The 13,195-nt window shown below is 42.0% G+C and overlaps 1 protein-coding gene across 1 annotated transcript in view; it reads right to left on the bottom strand.

The window, feature by feature from the left end:
* LOC138956570 (tolloid-like protein 1) overlaps positions 1-13,195 on the bottom strand; it is a gene marked incomplete at its 3' end in the record, with an annotated part of 43,539 nt that overhangs the window by 29,034 nt on the left and 1,310 nt on the right. Inside the window, 3 exon segments of the mRNA XM_070327896.1 lie at positions 460-580; positions 1,778-1,955; positions 3,127-3,310. Coding sequence (XP_070183997.1) covers positions 460-580; positions 1,778-1,955; positions 3,127-3,310 — 483 coding nt within the window.

Raw genomic sequence — 13,195 nt, forward strand, 5'->3', positions numbered from 1 at the left:
TCAGGTCTGAATACAGAAAATCAGGTCTGAATACAGAAAATCGGGTCTGAATACAGAAAATCAGGTCTGAATACAGAAAATCAGGTCTGAATACAGAAAATCAGGTCTGAATACAGAAAATCAGGTCTGAATACAGAAGAGCATGGTAAAAGAGGGTAATGTTATAGATGTCACCAACCGAAACTCTTACAAAGTCGGGTTTAAACAATCAAAAAAACAAGAATGATAGATTATTGGAACGTTTAATTATTGACAAAACAAAGCGTCGCATTTACAGTACGTCGACCCAGTGGTCTTTATTTGGTCGGGTTTGAAGACTGGACCTACAAAAAATAAACATTTTCAAAAAGTAAAACTTTCTGTGGGGTCAAGGAGTTTCTGAGGCCAGAAATAAGAAATAAAATAATGCTTGACGTGCTAATTTCCAAGAGTAGTTTCCCAGCAGTAACAGCGACTCACCCACATGACCGCTCGGTAAAGAGAATGTAGTTTTCATCCTCTGGGTTTCTCTCCACGAAGGTGACGCACGTGTAGTTTTCCCAGTGCCGCATGGCTAGCTTGAACATGGCTTTGTTCGCACCTGTACACAAAACACATTGTTTAACACATGGACACACACACAAACATGCTTAACGCTGATGAATAACATTTATAAAATAATAATTAGTTGGCTTTCTCTCCACGAATGTGACGCATGTGTAGTTCTCCCAGTGCCGCATGGCTAGCTTGAACATGACTTTGTTCGCACTTGTACACAAAATAGCATGATTGACACATGTCATGACACGAAAAAATCGTGTTTAAAGCTGAGGAATAACATAAAAAGACTGATAAATAGTTGGTTTTCTCTCCACGTGTAGTTCTCTCAGCGTCGCATGGCCAGCTTGAAAATGGCTTTTGTTCGCCCCTGTACACAAAAACACATTGTTTAAATTAAGAAAAGAAAACACATGCTTTTTCACTGATTAACAACATTAAACAAATCTGATATATAATTAGTCGGTTTTCTCTCCACAAAATTTGACGCAGGTGTAGCCTAGTTCGCCTAATGTCGCATGGCTAATGTGAATATGGCTTTGTTTGCTCCTGTACAGAAAAATATGGTTAAAGCTGATTAACAACATATAAAGAATGATAATTGGTTGGTTTTCTTTCTCTCCACAAAAAGCATGTTTAAAAGCTGGTGACTTGCATGGAAATATATTATAATAATTTTGCTTAAAATAAAATGATGGGACACCACCAGATTTGACTTATTTTTGTTTCACAAAACCTGGGTGACGTCCCCTGGTGTGTCCAGCATCTTCCAGTCAGTCTCCCATTTGGCACAGCCACAAAAGTCTTAGACACACATTTGTCTCCCTTTGTCTAAACCCTTGCTTTCACTAAGACAAGAACAAGCAAGCACAGGTCTGTAGCCAACACCTGGCCACGCACATGATGCTGGCGAACACCTGTTGACGAACAAACCTCCAGACAACATCTGTCCGCGCACAGGATGCTGGTGAACACCTGTTGACGAACAAATCTCTAGACAACACCTGTCCACGCACAAGATTCTGGCCAACACCTGTTGACGAACAAATCTCTAGACAACACCTGTCCGACAAACAGGACGCTGGCGAACACCTGTTTACGAACAAATCTCCAGACAACACCTGTCCGCGCACAGGATGCTGGCGAACACCTGTTGACGAACACAAAACACCTATCCACGTACAGGACGAAGGCTAACACCTGTTGATGGACGAATCTCTAGACAACACTGTCGACGCACCTGTGAAGTTAGCCTCAATGTCGTAGGGTATAATGCCGTAGTCCCACAGTCGGTCCTTCCTCGCGGTGGCAGCTCTCTTTCTACGGGACTTGACCGTCGAGTATTTCGTCTTCAGCGCCTTGTTGTACTTGTACAGTTCTTCCTCCGTTAGTTCCTGGGCCTGGAAGGCTTTCTTCGTCTGAAAAAGGTACGTCGGTATGGCAAGCATGACAATACAATTAGAAAACAAGGATTGTTATTATTTTTTGACCGTTTAATTCTGGACCGTTCAGGCCGTTAGGTGGAGGTTCTTGTGAATGTCTTGCTTTGTCCAGAATTAAACGTTCCAAAATGTCACCTTTTTTTGTTTTGGGATTCTTGACCTTGGAATGTTAGCAGTTGTGTTGCTTTAACAACTGATGCATAGCTGCTTGGACTGGCTGGCTGGCTAATGAGCTACTTGATTGATAAACCGACTGAGTATATTGAAGGAAAATGACTGAACTATGCAAGAGATGGTCCAAAAAATGGAAGATGATAAAGAAAGCCTTCAATCATATTACGAACAGTTGCACCCAAAACAGTAATTTTCCTCTATTATTCGCTTTCGTTCTTTCCAAGATTTCCGTCGTTCTTGTTTTTTCAATGTTTCTTTTGCTGTATGGGAACAAAACAACAATAACAATACCAATAACAACACTTTATTGTCCATTGAAATGTTATATAAAAATGGAACATTTTCTTCGGCACACCCTGCCTGCCTGTAAACGATTATAACAACAATTGGACCCTTCCACGCATAAACTGCTTTGCTTACAGATAACTGCCAGCCCTACCCCGAAGAAATAAACAAAAGACAAAAAACAAAAAAATATATATACATATACATATATACAAGGTCGAAATATTGGTGCAAACTTTTAAAGGCTTGTTTTGGTTATTTTTTCCTTATTTGTTTATATATATACTAGATGAATACCCGCTTCGCCGCGTGATTGGCGCACCAATACCCGGCAAAGGTACCCGGCTTTGCCGGGCGCACCGTACGCGATTGACGCCACACGAAGGAAGGGAGATAAACGCGCAAAACACTGGAGAAGATAAGGAAGAGTTACTGGGAATGGATGTACAGAAAAAACAAAATCAGTTCAGCGCTGCGCGCTGAGAGCACGTGTTGAAAATTTTCATCGAGCAGATTGTGTCCGGGTTCTACCTGAATTTGCCCACCAAATTTGAAGCAGATCCATCGAGAACTTTGGCCGTGCATCGCGAAGAAAGACAGACAGACAGACAGACACACACACACACAAGCCGTATATATATAGATATAGTATTATATATATATAGTCCACGAAAGTCTCAAAATTTACCTTCCATGAGCGATTTTTCCTGTACGAAGTCCTGTCTCGTCTCTGTCTTCTGAAGAGTGCCTTCCGTTCCTTGAACGTTTCCCTCTGTCGCTTGAGGGCCTCGCGGATCTTCTGCCATTTCTTGCGCAGCTCGCCCAGCTCATCTCTCAGCATCTCCTTATTTTCTCGACATTTCTTCTTATCCCTGAAAAATACAGAGAGTGGCGTGAAGTTCGTTGGGGCGAGAGTTTGGAATTTGGCGTTTGACGGTACTGACATTCTGATTTTTTTCTCTTCTCGTTTATGTCTGTCTGTCTCTGCCTGCCTGCCTGCCTGCCTGCCTGCCTGCCTGCCTGCCTGCCTGCCTGCCTGCCTGCCTGCCCGCCTGCCTGCCTGTCGGTCTATCGGTCTGTCTGTGTGCCTGTCGGTCGGTCTGTCCAGTTCGCAGTTACTCGTTCCTAAGCATCTCCTTGTTTTTTCCCCCAAAAAATATAAGAAAGTGATCGTCTGCTGTTGTGACTTAAAGGCACAGTAAGCCTCCCGTAAACCATCACAGATACGGTCAGGCTTTTACACACAGTACAAACACCCTTTCATTTAAACACTCACCGACTGAGAACATCCTAGGTGCCCTCCGTAAAGAGCGAACAATTTTCAAAGAATTTATTTTTGCGTGGTTTATCTTACCCCTGAGCCATCGTGAACCCGTGTGATCCAGTTTCCCTTTTTCACAATGTAGTCGTCAGTTAGTCATTTGAATGCGACTCGATGTGAGCTTATCTACAATAGCACGTTTTTATGCACGAAACAAACGGCTGTGGTTCACAAGAACTCTAGCGATGGCTTTTGACTGTCAAAAAAGGAACGGCGATATGCATAAACCGACGTCTGCTACGACCCTTGCGTGACCCTGCTTCCGGGCTTTTCTTTTTTCAAACTTTCACAACTTCGAATTGCACTGATCTTGTCTTGATGAAAAAAGAATTCTTTTATGATTAAAGAATGTTTGTGTAACAAGCTGTCAATTTATTATTTAGATTTTAAAAGTTAGGTCTAGCGCAAAAACGCACAACGGTCCAAAAACATTCTGATAATCATCGATCCACGGCTATCGCCAGTTTAAGGGAAGTAACTCATGTTTGACCTGAGTTCAGGATGGGTCCAAAAAGTGTTCGAGACAATCTGCAAAATTAATTCTTTAAAAATTGCTCGCTCTTTACAGAGGGCACCTAGGATGTTCCCGTTTGGTGAGCGTTCAAATGAAAGGGTGTTTGCACTGTGTGTAAAAGCCTGACAGTATATGTGATGGTTTACTCAACTCAACTCAACTCAACTCAAATTTTATTGGCTTCAATTTTCATGGAAGAATTTGTCTTGCGCTTGGGAGAAAGTAAGAGTATAACATATAAAAACAGCATTCATATCACATTTCATGTATCACACACAGTAATCACTAGTATAAGCCTACAATTATCACATTTGTACCTGTATCATACATGCAAATAAATAGTATCACATTTCCACGTATCACACACAATATATACATTACATAACATACAGCAAGCTTCCATCTCCCGCGCCCCCCCCCCCCCCCCTCCCACACATACATATCCTCGCACGTGCGTCGACTCCATACAAATGACATCATCAGTCCATTAACTAAAATGCACAATGACTAGTAGTGGGTACATGATACTTAATACGTGCTCAACTAGACCTGCTAACTAAAATAATAACAGAAACAAAAACAAGGACTGGGCACAACATTTACACGTGTGTGACCTACTTACATCAGGTGCCTGTGATCTATAAATAACAATGATTGCGTTTAAAGTAAAACATGAATAATGCCGATGTTTACGGGAGGCTTACTGTCCGGGCGTGATTTCCGGGATATTCATAACAGCCGTCCAGCACCAAAACGAGGCGCCATTGTTGTAAAGGGCCAAGTCCACGAAAATAAATTCTTTGAAAATTTCTCACGCTCGACAGAAAGCAGCCAGGATGTTCCCGTTCGGTGAGCGTTTAAATGGAAGTATGTTTGTACTGTATGTAGACGCTCGGGGAGCTCTGTGATGGTTTACGGGAGGCTTACTGTGCCTTTAAATTTGTTAGGGAAGCACACACACACACACACACACACACACACACACACACACACACACACACACACACACACACACACACGTATGCACGCACGCACTCACGCACACATGCACTCTCGCGCGCACACACACACACACACACACACACACACACACTCACACACACACACACACACAGCAGAGCAAGATGCAGCAAACAGCAAGAATTAATGAGACGACGACATGGGGGTTCCTTAGATCAGACGCTTATCGTGGAGTTCGTCGTTAGCGTTATCCAAAACATCTCTGCAAGCTGCCGCAACATGTAACGTCCTCGCTGACAAAACACAAGAAACAGATAAGCGAATTGTCCCTGTGACAGCTAAGAGCAACGACGTAGGGGAAGGGCTCCTAATATGGACCACTTTTTGTTTCTTGCTGATAACTAGCTTGTTTTCTTGCAAAGAAGTTTCATTTTGTGTTTGGTAGTCCTCTCTTATTTGAACCGTTAGGCCTAATTAGAGTGAATTAGCTTTGATAGACATTCAGCAAAAAATAAATACAGAAACGTTCACAAATGGTCCATATTAGGCGCCCAGGCTCCTAATATGGACCAGTGAAGCGGCCTACACGAATCACTGTCAAAAGCCCCCTATACTTCAAAATAACATAATACAACTTATTGTGCATGTCAGACTAATTCAAATATGCTTTAGATTTATCTGTTTCGGGTTGATGAGAGCATTATTTGAAGCACACCAGGAAACTAAAGAAGCATATCAAAAACAGAGTGAAAATAAGTGAAATTATCAACTTCCACAAAAAGAAGACAATTTGATATATTTTTTTGAAAGCTCGAGGGCTAGTTATAGGTTATTTTCAGCAAGCTTCTTAATGAATTAATGAAAATAGTCTTTAGTTTTTATTTTCTTCAATTTGTTGTAGGTGGTCCATATTTGGGGACGCACACATACTTTGAGATTTTTCTATTATTTGTTTGTTTGCAGTAGAAACTCGGGGTCAAAACTGCTAAAAATGTAACAAATACGGTCTTAGCTGTCATATATAGCAATTTTTGTGTGATAAAAGCTTTGGCTGTGGACAGAAACGAGTCCGTTTTAGGCGTCAAATTTAGAATGAACGCTGCCAAAAGTGCAGAAAAGAGAAACAGCCTAACGGTTTTGAGGTTTGTGTTTCTGCAACTGTTTTGACATGTGCAAGTTATCCAGAGAGGGTGAATACAGCGAATGAAATTGTTTTTAGCGCTCTAGCGCTGTTAGTTTGTCAGATCAAGAGGTGGTCCATATTAGGAGCCGGTCCATATTAGGAGCCCTTCCCCTATAATTAAGCAAGAAAGCGATTTATTCGTACTAGCTGGACTGTAGTCTGTATCTGCTCAGAGAGAAGCAACTTAAACAGAGAGACACAACTCCCAGACAGAACGACCGACGGACACACCTGATAGACGACAGACAGACGCACGATGTAGAACAACAGACGGACACTTCTGAGAGGCAGACAGACGGACGACATAGAGCGACTGACTGACTGACAGACGAACGGACACTTCCTCCTGTTTTGTTTTGAAATTCGAAGAACGGCGCTAAAAAAAAAGTTTTCGGAAACGATCAGATGATAACAACAAGTCGCGTGAAGCAATATAAAAACATTTAGTCAATCTGTCGGCATGAAACTAAAAGATCAACATCATAAACCAGTCTTTCGCCGAGACTACATTCAGATAGTCTCGGCTAAACTTCCCCAAAGACTGAGACAGGTCACGCTCATCTCCGCGAAGCATGCGAACCGTAGTGCTACTTACTTGACCTATTTTCTTCAATTCTGAGCATATATTTAGAGCAAACACAACATATCTATATATTTTTGAATTCGGGAGAAGACGAAGAATACAATATGCCATCATTTTTAAATCTGTTAGTGAAAATTCGGTTTTAATGACAACTTTAATGAGCAAACTAATTAACTAATTCTAAGGCTTCCGAGCTGAAATGCAACCCCAAAGTTCGGACGTCCTCAAAGATTGCTTGACCAAAATTTCAATCAATTTGCTTAAAAAATGAAGGCGTGAGAGTGCCGCCTCAAATTTAACAAAAGGCCAGATATGACGTCATCAAAGACATTTATCGAAAAAATGAAATAACGTGTGAAGTTTCATGAAGATCGGTCAAATAGTTTTCTCTGAATCGCTCTACACACACACACACACACACACACACACACACACACACACACACACACACACACACACACACACACACACACACACACACACACACACACACACATACAAACAAACACCACACCCTCGTCTCGCTTCCCCGTCTATGTTAAAACATTTAGTCAAAACTTGACTAAATGTAAAAAGCCAGAGAGAGATTGGAAAAGGTAGTTACATTACAGGGCGTCGAAATGGATGCTCCTACAGCTTGCGAGGCAAGATTCGAAAAGGAAACTTTTTCCAGAGAGAAAATGAACTTTCGCTTTGCCAAACAAATTACACGAAGCAAGACATCCCTTATCGTGAAATACAATTATGACATATTTGTGAAACCCATGTCATTATAAAACTCCAGATAAGTGAATGCTAACCCAAATAAATGCCACGACCTTGGGACTCTAATTATCTATCAGAGCTCTCTATCTATCGCAGAACCTATATTCTGCAACCTGCGGCCCGACAATGTCGTAAACATCAGTAAGCCGACACGTCTTCCACAACCACAATTGATAGGCTCGGTGCCAGAGTCAGATCCAGTGACAGAGTCACTCGAGTCGATGACACCAAATGATAACAGTTATTGGCCATCGCCCTAGTTTTGCCGTCAAGGCGCTCATTAGGTCGACTCCTTCTTCTTCTTCTTCTTCTTCTTCTTCTTCTTCTTCTTCTTCTTCTTCTTCTTCTTCTTCTTCTTCTTCTGTTTTCGTGGGCCGAAACTTCCACGTACACTCGTGGTTTCGCACGAGTGGATTTTTACGTGTATGACCGTTTTTACCCCGCCATTTAGGCAGCCATACGCCGCTTTCGGAGGAAGCATGCTGGGTATGTTCGTGTTTCTATAACCCACCGAACTCTGACATGGATTACAGGATCTTTTCCGTGCGCACTTGTGCTTGCGTGTACACACGAAGCGGGATAAGGCACTAGCAGGTCTGCACATAAGTTGACCTGGGAGATCGGAAAAATCTCCACCTTAACCCACCAGGCGCGGCCGGGATTCGAAACCACGACCTTCCGCTTTGGAGGCCGGCGTCTTACCACCAAGCCATTGCGCTCTTTTAGTTAACCGAAAATTCAATGCCAAGGGGACAAGGGGAACGTGTCGAACGTCTCCCTCAATAAAAGCAAGAGTATTCACTCTGCCACAACCCATACACACCCGATAGAGTTACTTCCGGAGTTCGTCTAGTGTGGGAATCAAGCAATAAGATTACGTCCTGAAAAGAATTACAACTCTTTCTCAACTAACAGTCGGATTCCGTTTCGACACTGCAGGAGTCGGACAAGAATTGGACAAGAATCGCAAGCAGACATTTCTCGTTGGACAGGTAGACAGATGACTGTTGTATGGACGAGAGAGAAAAATCAACACACCTGTTTCTGTTATAAGCATCAGGCACCTGCGTTCCTCTTTTACCTAAGTTTACTACCGGTGTCGCGAACATGATTCCTTATGGGCAGAATATACCTGCGCAGTTTCAGCGGCACAAACGACGCACGGCCTATTATTTATGCCGCGATAGGGATTATGACGAATACTTGGCCTGTTTTCCTTTCATGCAACGTTCAACGGGCTGGGATAAGCTGCAGTGCGTCGTCGGTCCTGCTGAAGTTACATATTATGTGAGCGGAGCCCCTCAGCAGCGGCGGCGGAACACAATATGTGTTAAGAGTGTGTAAATAAAGTAAAGGTGTGTTGACTGTTGTTTCTGCTGACATTTTGTGTGTTGCTCCGCTAGATGCGGTGATATACTACTATATCAGCCCCCACAATGATCTCATTTTTCTCCTTGTTTATGTTATCGCTTGTCTTTTTCTTCACTAAAATAGACGTGTGATGATACTTTGTTGTCTTTTCTCTGTAAGTAACTGAGTGCAGTTACACTTCTGTTGGCGAAAAGCCTTGGGACTCATCCGTTCCAGCTTTTGCATGCTGAAATGTTTCTCTGGACTTGAACACATTGTTGTTTTAAAGGCACAATTCTGCCTTTGTAAGCTGTTTGGCTCACCGTCTCTTATCTGGCCAGGGTTTTACCAGGGATAAGACCACTCCTCGACTTGGTCACATACCAAACAATAGCTACCTGGGTGCTGAGCTCTCTGTGACCGCAGAAAAAAAAGAGAAAAAAAAGGCAAAAAAGTAAGGGTTGAAGCAGCCTGCATGCAACTGAGAATAAAAAAAATAAAAAAATAAAAATAATAAAAATAGCTACCTGGGTGCTATGCTCTCTGTGCACAATGCGAATTTTGTTGTCCAATTAATTTCGTTAAAGACACTAGTGGCTTTGAAAGAAATTAATTCATCATAAAATTCCAACCCACCATGTCACAGCAAGCAGTCAGGGCGTTGATTTGTTTTGGTCTGTGGCCAGTTGGAGGGATGGTCTTATTCCACGTAAAATTAAGACAGACTGTACTTATCTAGTTCCCCATCCCCATTCCTTCAATTTGTTCTTATGGTTGATTTTTGTTATGTCCACCATTATGAAAATGTGTGCAATTTAGTATTGTTATGTCCACCATTATGACAATGTGTGTAATTTAGTATTGTTATGTCCACCATTATGACAATGTGTGTAATTTAGTATTGTTATGTCCACCATTATGACAATGTGTGTAATTTAGTATTGTTATGTCCACCATCATGCCAATGTGTGTAACTTAGTATTGTTATGGCCACCATCATGCCAATGTGTGTAACTTAGTATTGTTATGGCCACCATCATGCCAATGTGTGTAACTTAGTATTGTTATGGCCACCATCATGCCAATGTGTGTAATTTAGTATTGTTATAGCCACCATCATGCCAATGTGTGTAACTTAGTATTGTTATGTCCACCATTATGAAAATGTGTGTAATTTAGTATTGTTATGTCCACCATTATGACAATGTGTGTAATTTAGTATTGTTATGTCCACCATCATGCCAATGTGTGTAACTTAGTATTGTTATGGCCACCATCATGCCAATGTGTGTAATTTAGTATTGTTATGGCCACCATCATGCCAATGTGTGTAACTTAGTATTGTTCTGGCCACCATCATGCCAATGTGTGTAACTTAGTATTGTTATGGCCACCATCATGCCAATGTGTGTAACTTAGTATTGTTATGGCCACCATCATGCCAATGTGTGTAACTTAGTATTGTTATGGCCACCATCATGCCAATGTGTGTAACTTAGTATTGTTATGGCCACCATCATGCCAATGTGTGTAATTTAGTATTGTTATGGCCACCATCATGCCAATGTGTGTAATTTAGTATTGTTATGGCCACCATCATGCCAATGTGTGTAACTTAGTATTGTTATGGCCACCATCATGCCAATGTGTGTAATTTAGTATTGTTATGGCCACCATCATGCCAATGTGTGTAACTTAGTATTGTTCTGGCCACCATCGTGACAATGTGTGTAATTTAGTATTGTTCTGGCCACCATCGTGACAATGTGTGTAATTTAGTATTGTTCTGGCCACCATCGTGACAATGTGTGTAATTTAGTATTGTTCTGGCCACCATTATGACAATGTGTGTAATTTAGTATTGTTCTGGCCACCATCGTGACAATGTGTGTAATTTAGTATTGTTCTGGCCACCATCGTGACAATGTGTGTAATTTAGTATTGTTCTGGCCACCATTATGACAATGTGTGTAATTTAGTATTGTTCTGGCCACCATCGTGACAATGTGTGTAATTTAGTATTGTTCTGGCCACCATCGTGACAATGTGTGTAATTTAGTATTGTTCTGGCCACCATTATGACAATGTGTGTAATTTAGTATTGTTCTGGCCACCATTATGACAATGTGTGTAATTTAGTATTGTTCTGGCCACCATCGTGACAATGTGTGTAATTTAGTATTGTTCTGGCCACCATCGTGACAATGTGTGTAATTTAGTATTGTTCTGGCCACCATCGTGACAATGTGTGTAATTTAGTATTGTTCTGGCCACCATTATGACAATGTGTGTAATTTAGTATTGTTCTGGCCACCATCGTGACAATGTGTGTAATTTAGTATTGTTCTGGCCACCATCGTGACAATGTGTGTAATTTAGTATTGTTCTGGCCACCATTATGACAATGTGTGTAATTTAGTATTGTTCTGGCCACCATCGTGACAATGTGTGTAATTTAGTATTGTTCTGGCCACCATCGTGACACCATGACAATGTGTGTAATTTAGTATTGTTCTGGCCACCATTATGACAATGTGTGTAATTTAGTATTGTTCTGGCCACCATTATGACAATGTGTGTAATTTAGTATTGTTCTGGCCACCATCGTGACAATGTGTGTAATTTAGTATTGTTCTGGCCACCATCGTGACAATGTGTGTAATTTAGTATTGTTCTGGCCACCATTATGACAATGTGTGTAATTTAGTATTGTTCTGGCCACCATCGTGACAATGTGTGTAATTTAGTATTGTTCTGGCCACCATCATGCCAATGTGTGTAACTTAGTATTGTTATGGCCACCATCATGCCAATGTGTGTAACTTAGTATTGTTATGGCCACCATCATGCCAATGTGTGTAACTTAGTATTGTTATGGCCACCATCATGCCAATGTGTGTAATTTAGTATTGTTATGGCCACCATCATGCCAATGTGTGTAACTTAGTATTGTTCTCGTCACGTAAAATAAACTTTTTTGCTTGAGTGCGTGTCCTATTTGTATGTTTCGAATTGTTTCATGCGAAGAATTCTGAAAAAAGCTTTGTTTAAAAAAATAAAAATAAAAGACTGGTCAGATCTTTGACGGTGCGTCGAAATTGTACACGAGAAGGAGAGTGTGCCTGTGAGTGGTTATAAATCCTTTTCGTCTTTTACTACGTCAATGCACTACCATTTTTGTGGGTACAAAGGATGATTTTTAGCACAACACGTTTATCCAGATTGAATCATCGGCTTTTCATCTCTTGGATTAATAAAACTTGAACTTGATTAGTAAAGCAAGGTTGCGCACAATTTTTTGGTTCATTTGGTTCAGATAGTGCGCTGCAGAGAGTATGCCTTTGTCAACAGGCCACACTGATTCTGCGCGTCAAGTCGGGGTCAGGTGAAAACTGCTGGAACCATTCAAACCTGACAAGGTTGCACGTGCAATACACAAACTCAACTCCAACTCTTTCTGTCTGTCGCGGCCAAGAATAGCTCCGGATCAAGCCCTACACCTTGCAACACCGTGCTCAACTCTTTCTGTCTGTCGCGGCCAAGAATAGCTCCGGATCAAGCCCTACACCTTGCAACACCGTGCTCAACTCTTTCTGTCTGTCGCGGCCAAGAATAGCTCCGGAGCAAGCCCTACACCTTACAACACCGTGCTCAACTCACTTACCCACAACATTAACTTCATCGTTTACGACGTGGAGTGGAGAGATGATCGGAAGGGCGGGGGTGGTGGTGGTGGCGGTCGGGAGATGGGTTCAGGGAGTTTGGGGAGGGGGGGGGGGGGGGGGGGTGGTAGTAAACCGAAGAGCGATCCTTCGAGCTGTCTACCGTGGACCGTAAACTCTTCATATTTCACCTGTTTGACACAGATCCGGGGAGGAAAACATCTCCATCTCCTCCTGTCTGAGGTGTGAGGAATGTGTAGGGGTTGTCGAGTGGAGAGCTCTGTCAGTTGTTGAACGTGTACTAAACCTTGTTGACGGGCGCGAGTTGAAACCTGTACGGGTCCAATCGATTTCACACATTTTCTAAGGAGAGATTTGGAGGGGAGAGAGAAAGGAGAGTGTTTTAGAGAAAAGGGGTT

This window comes from Littorina saxatilis, unplaced genomic scaffold (genome assembly GCF_037325665.1).
Source record: "Littorina saxatilis isolate snail1 unplaced genomic scaffold, US_GU_Lsax_2.0 scaffold_312, whole genome shotgun sequence".
NCBI lineage: Eukaryota > Metazoa > Mollusca > Gastropoda > Littorinimorpha > Littorinidae > Littorina > Littorina saxatilis.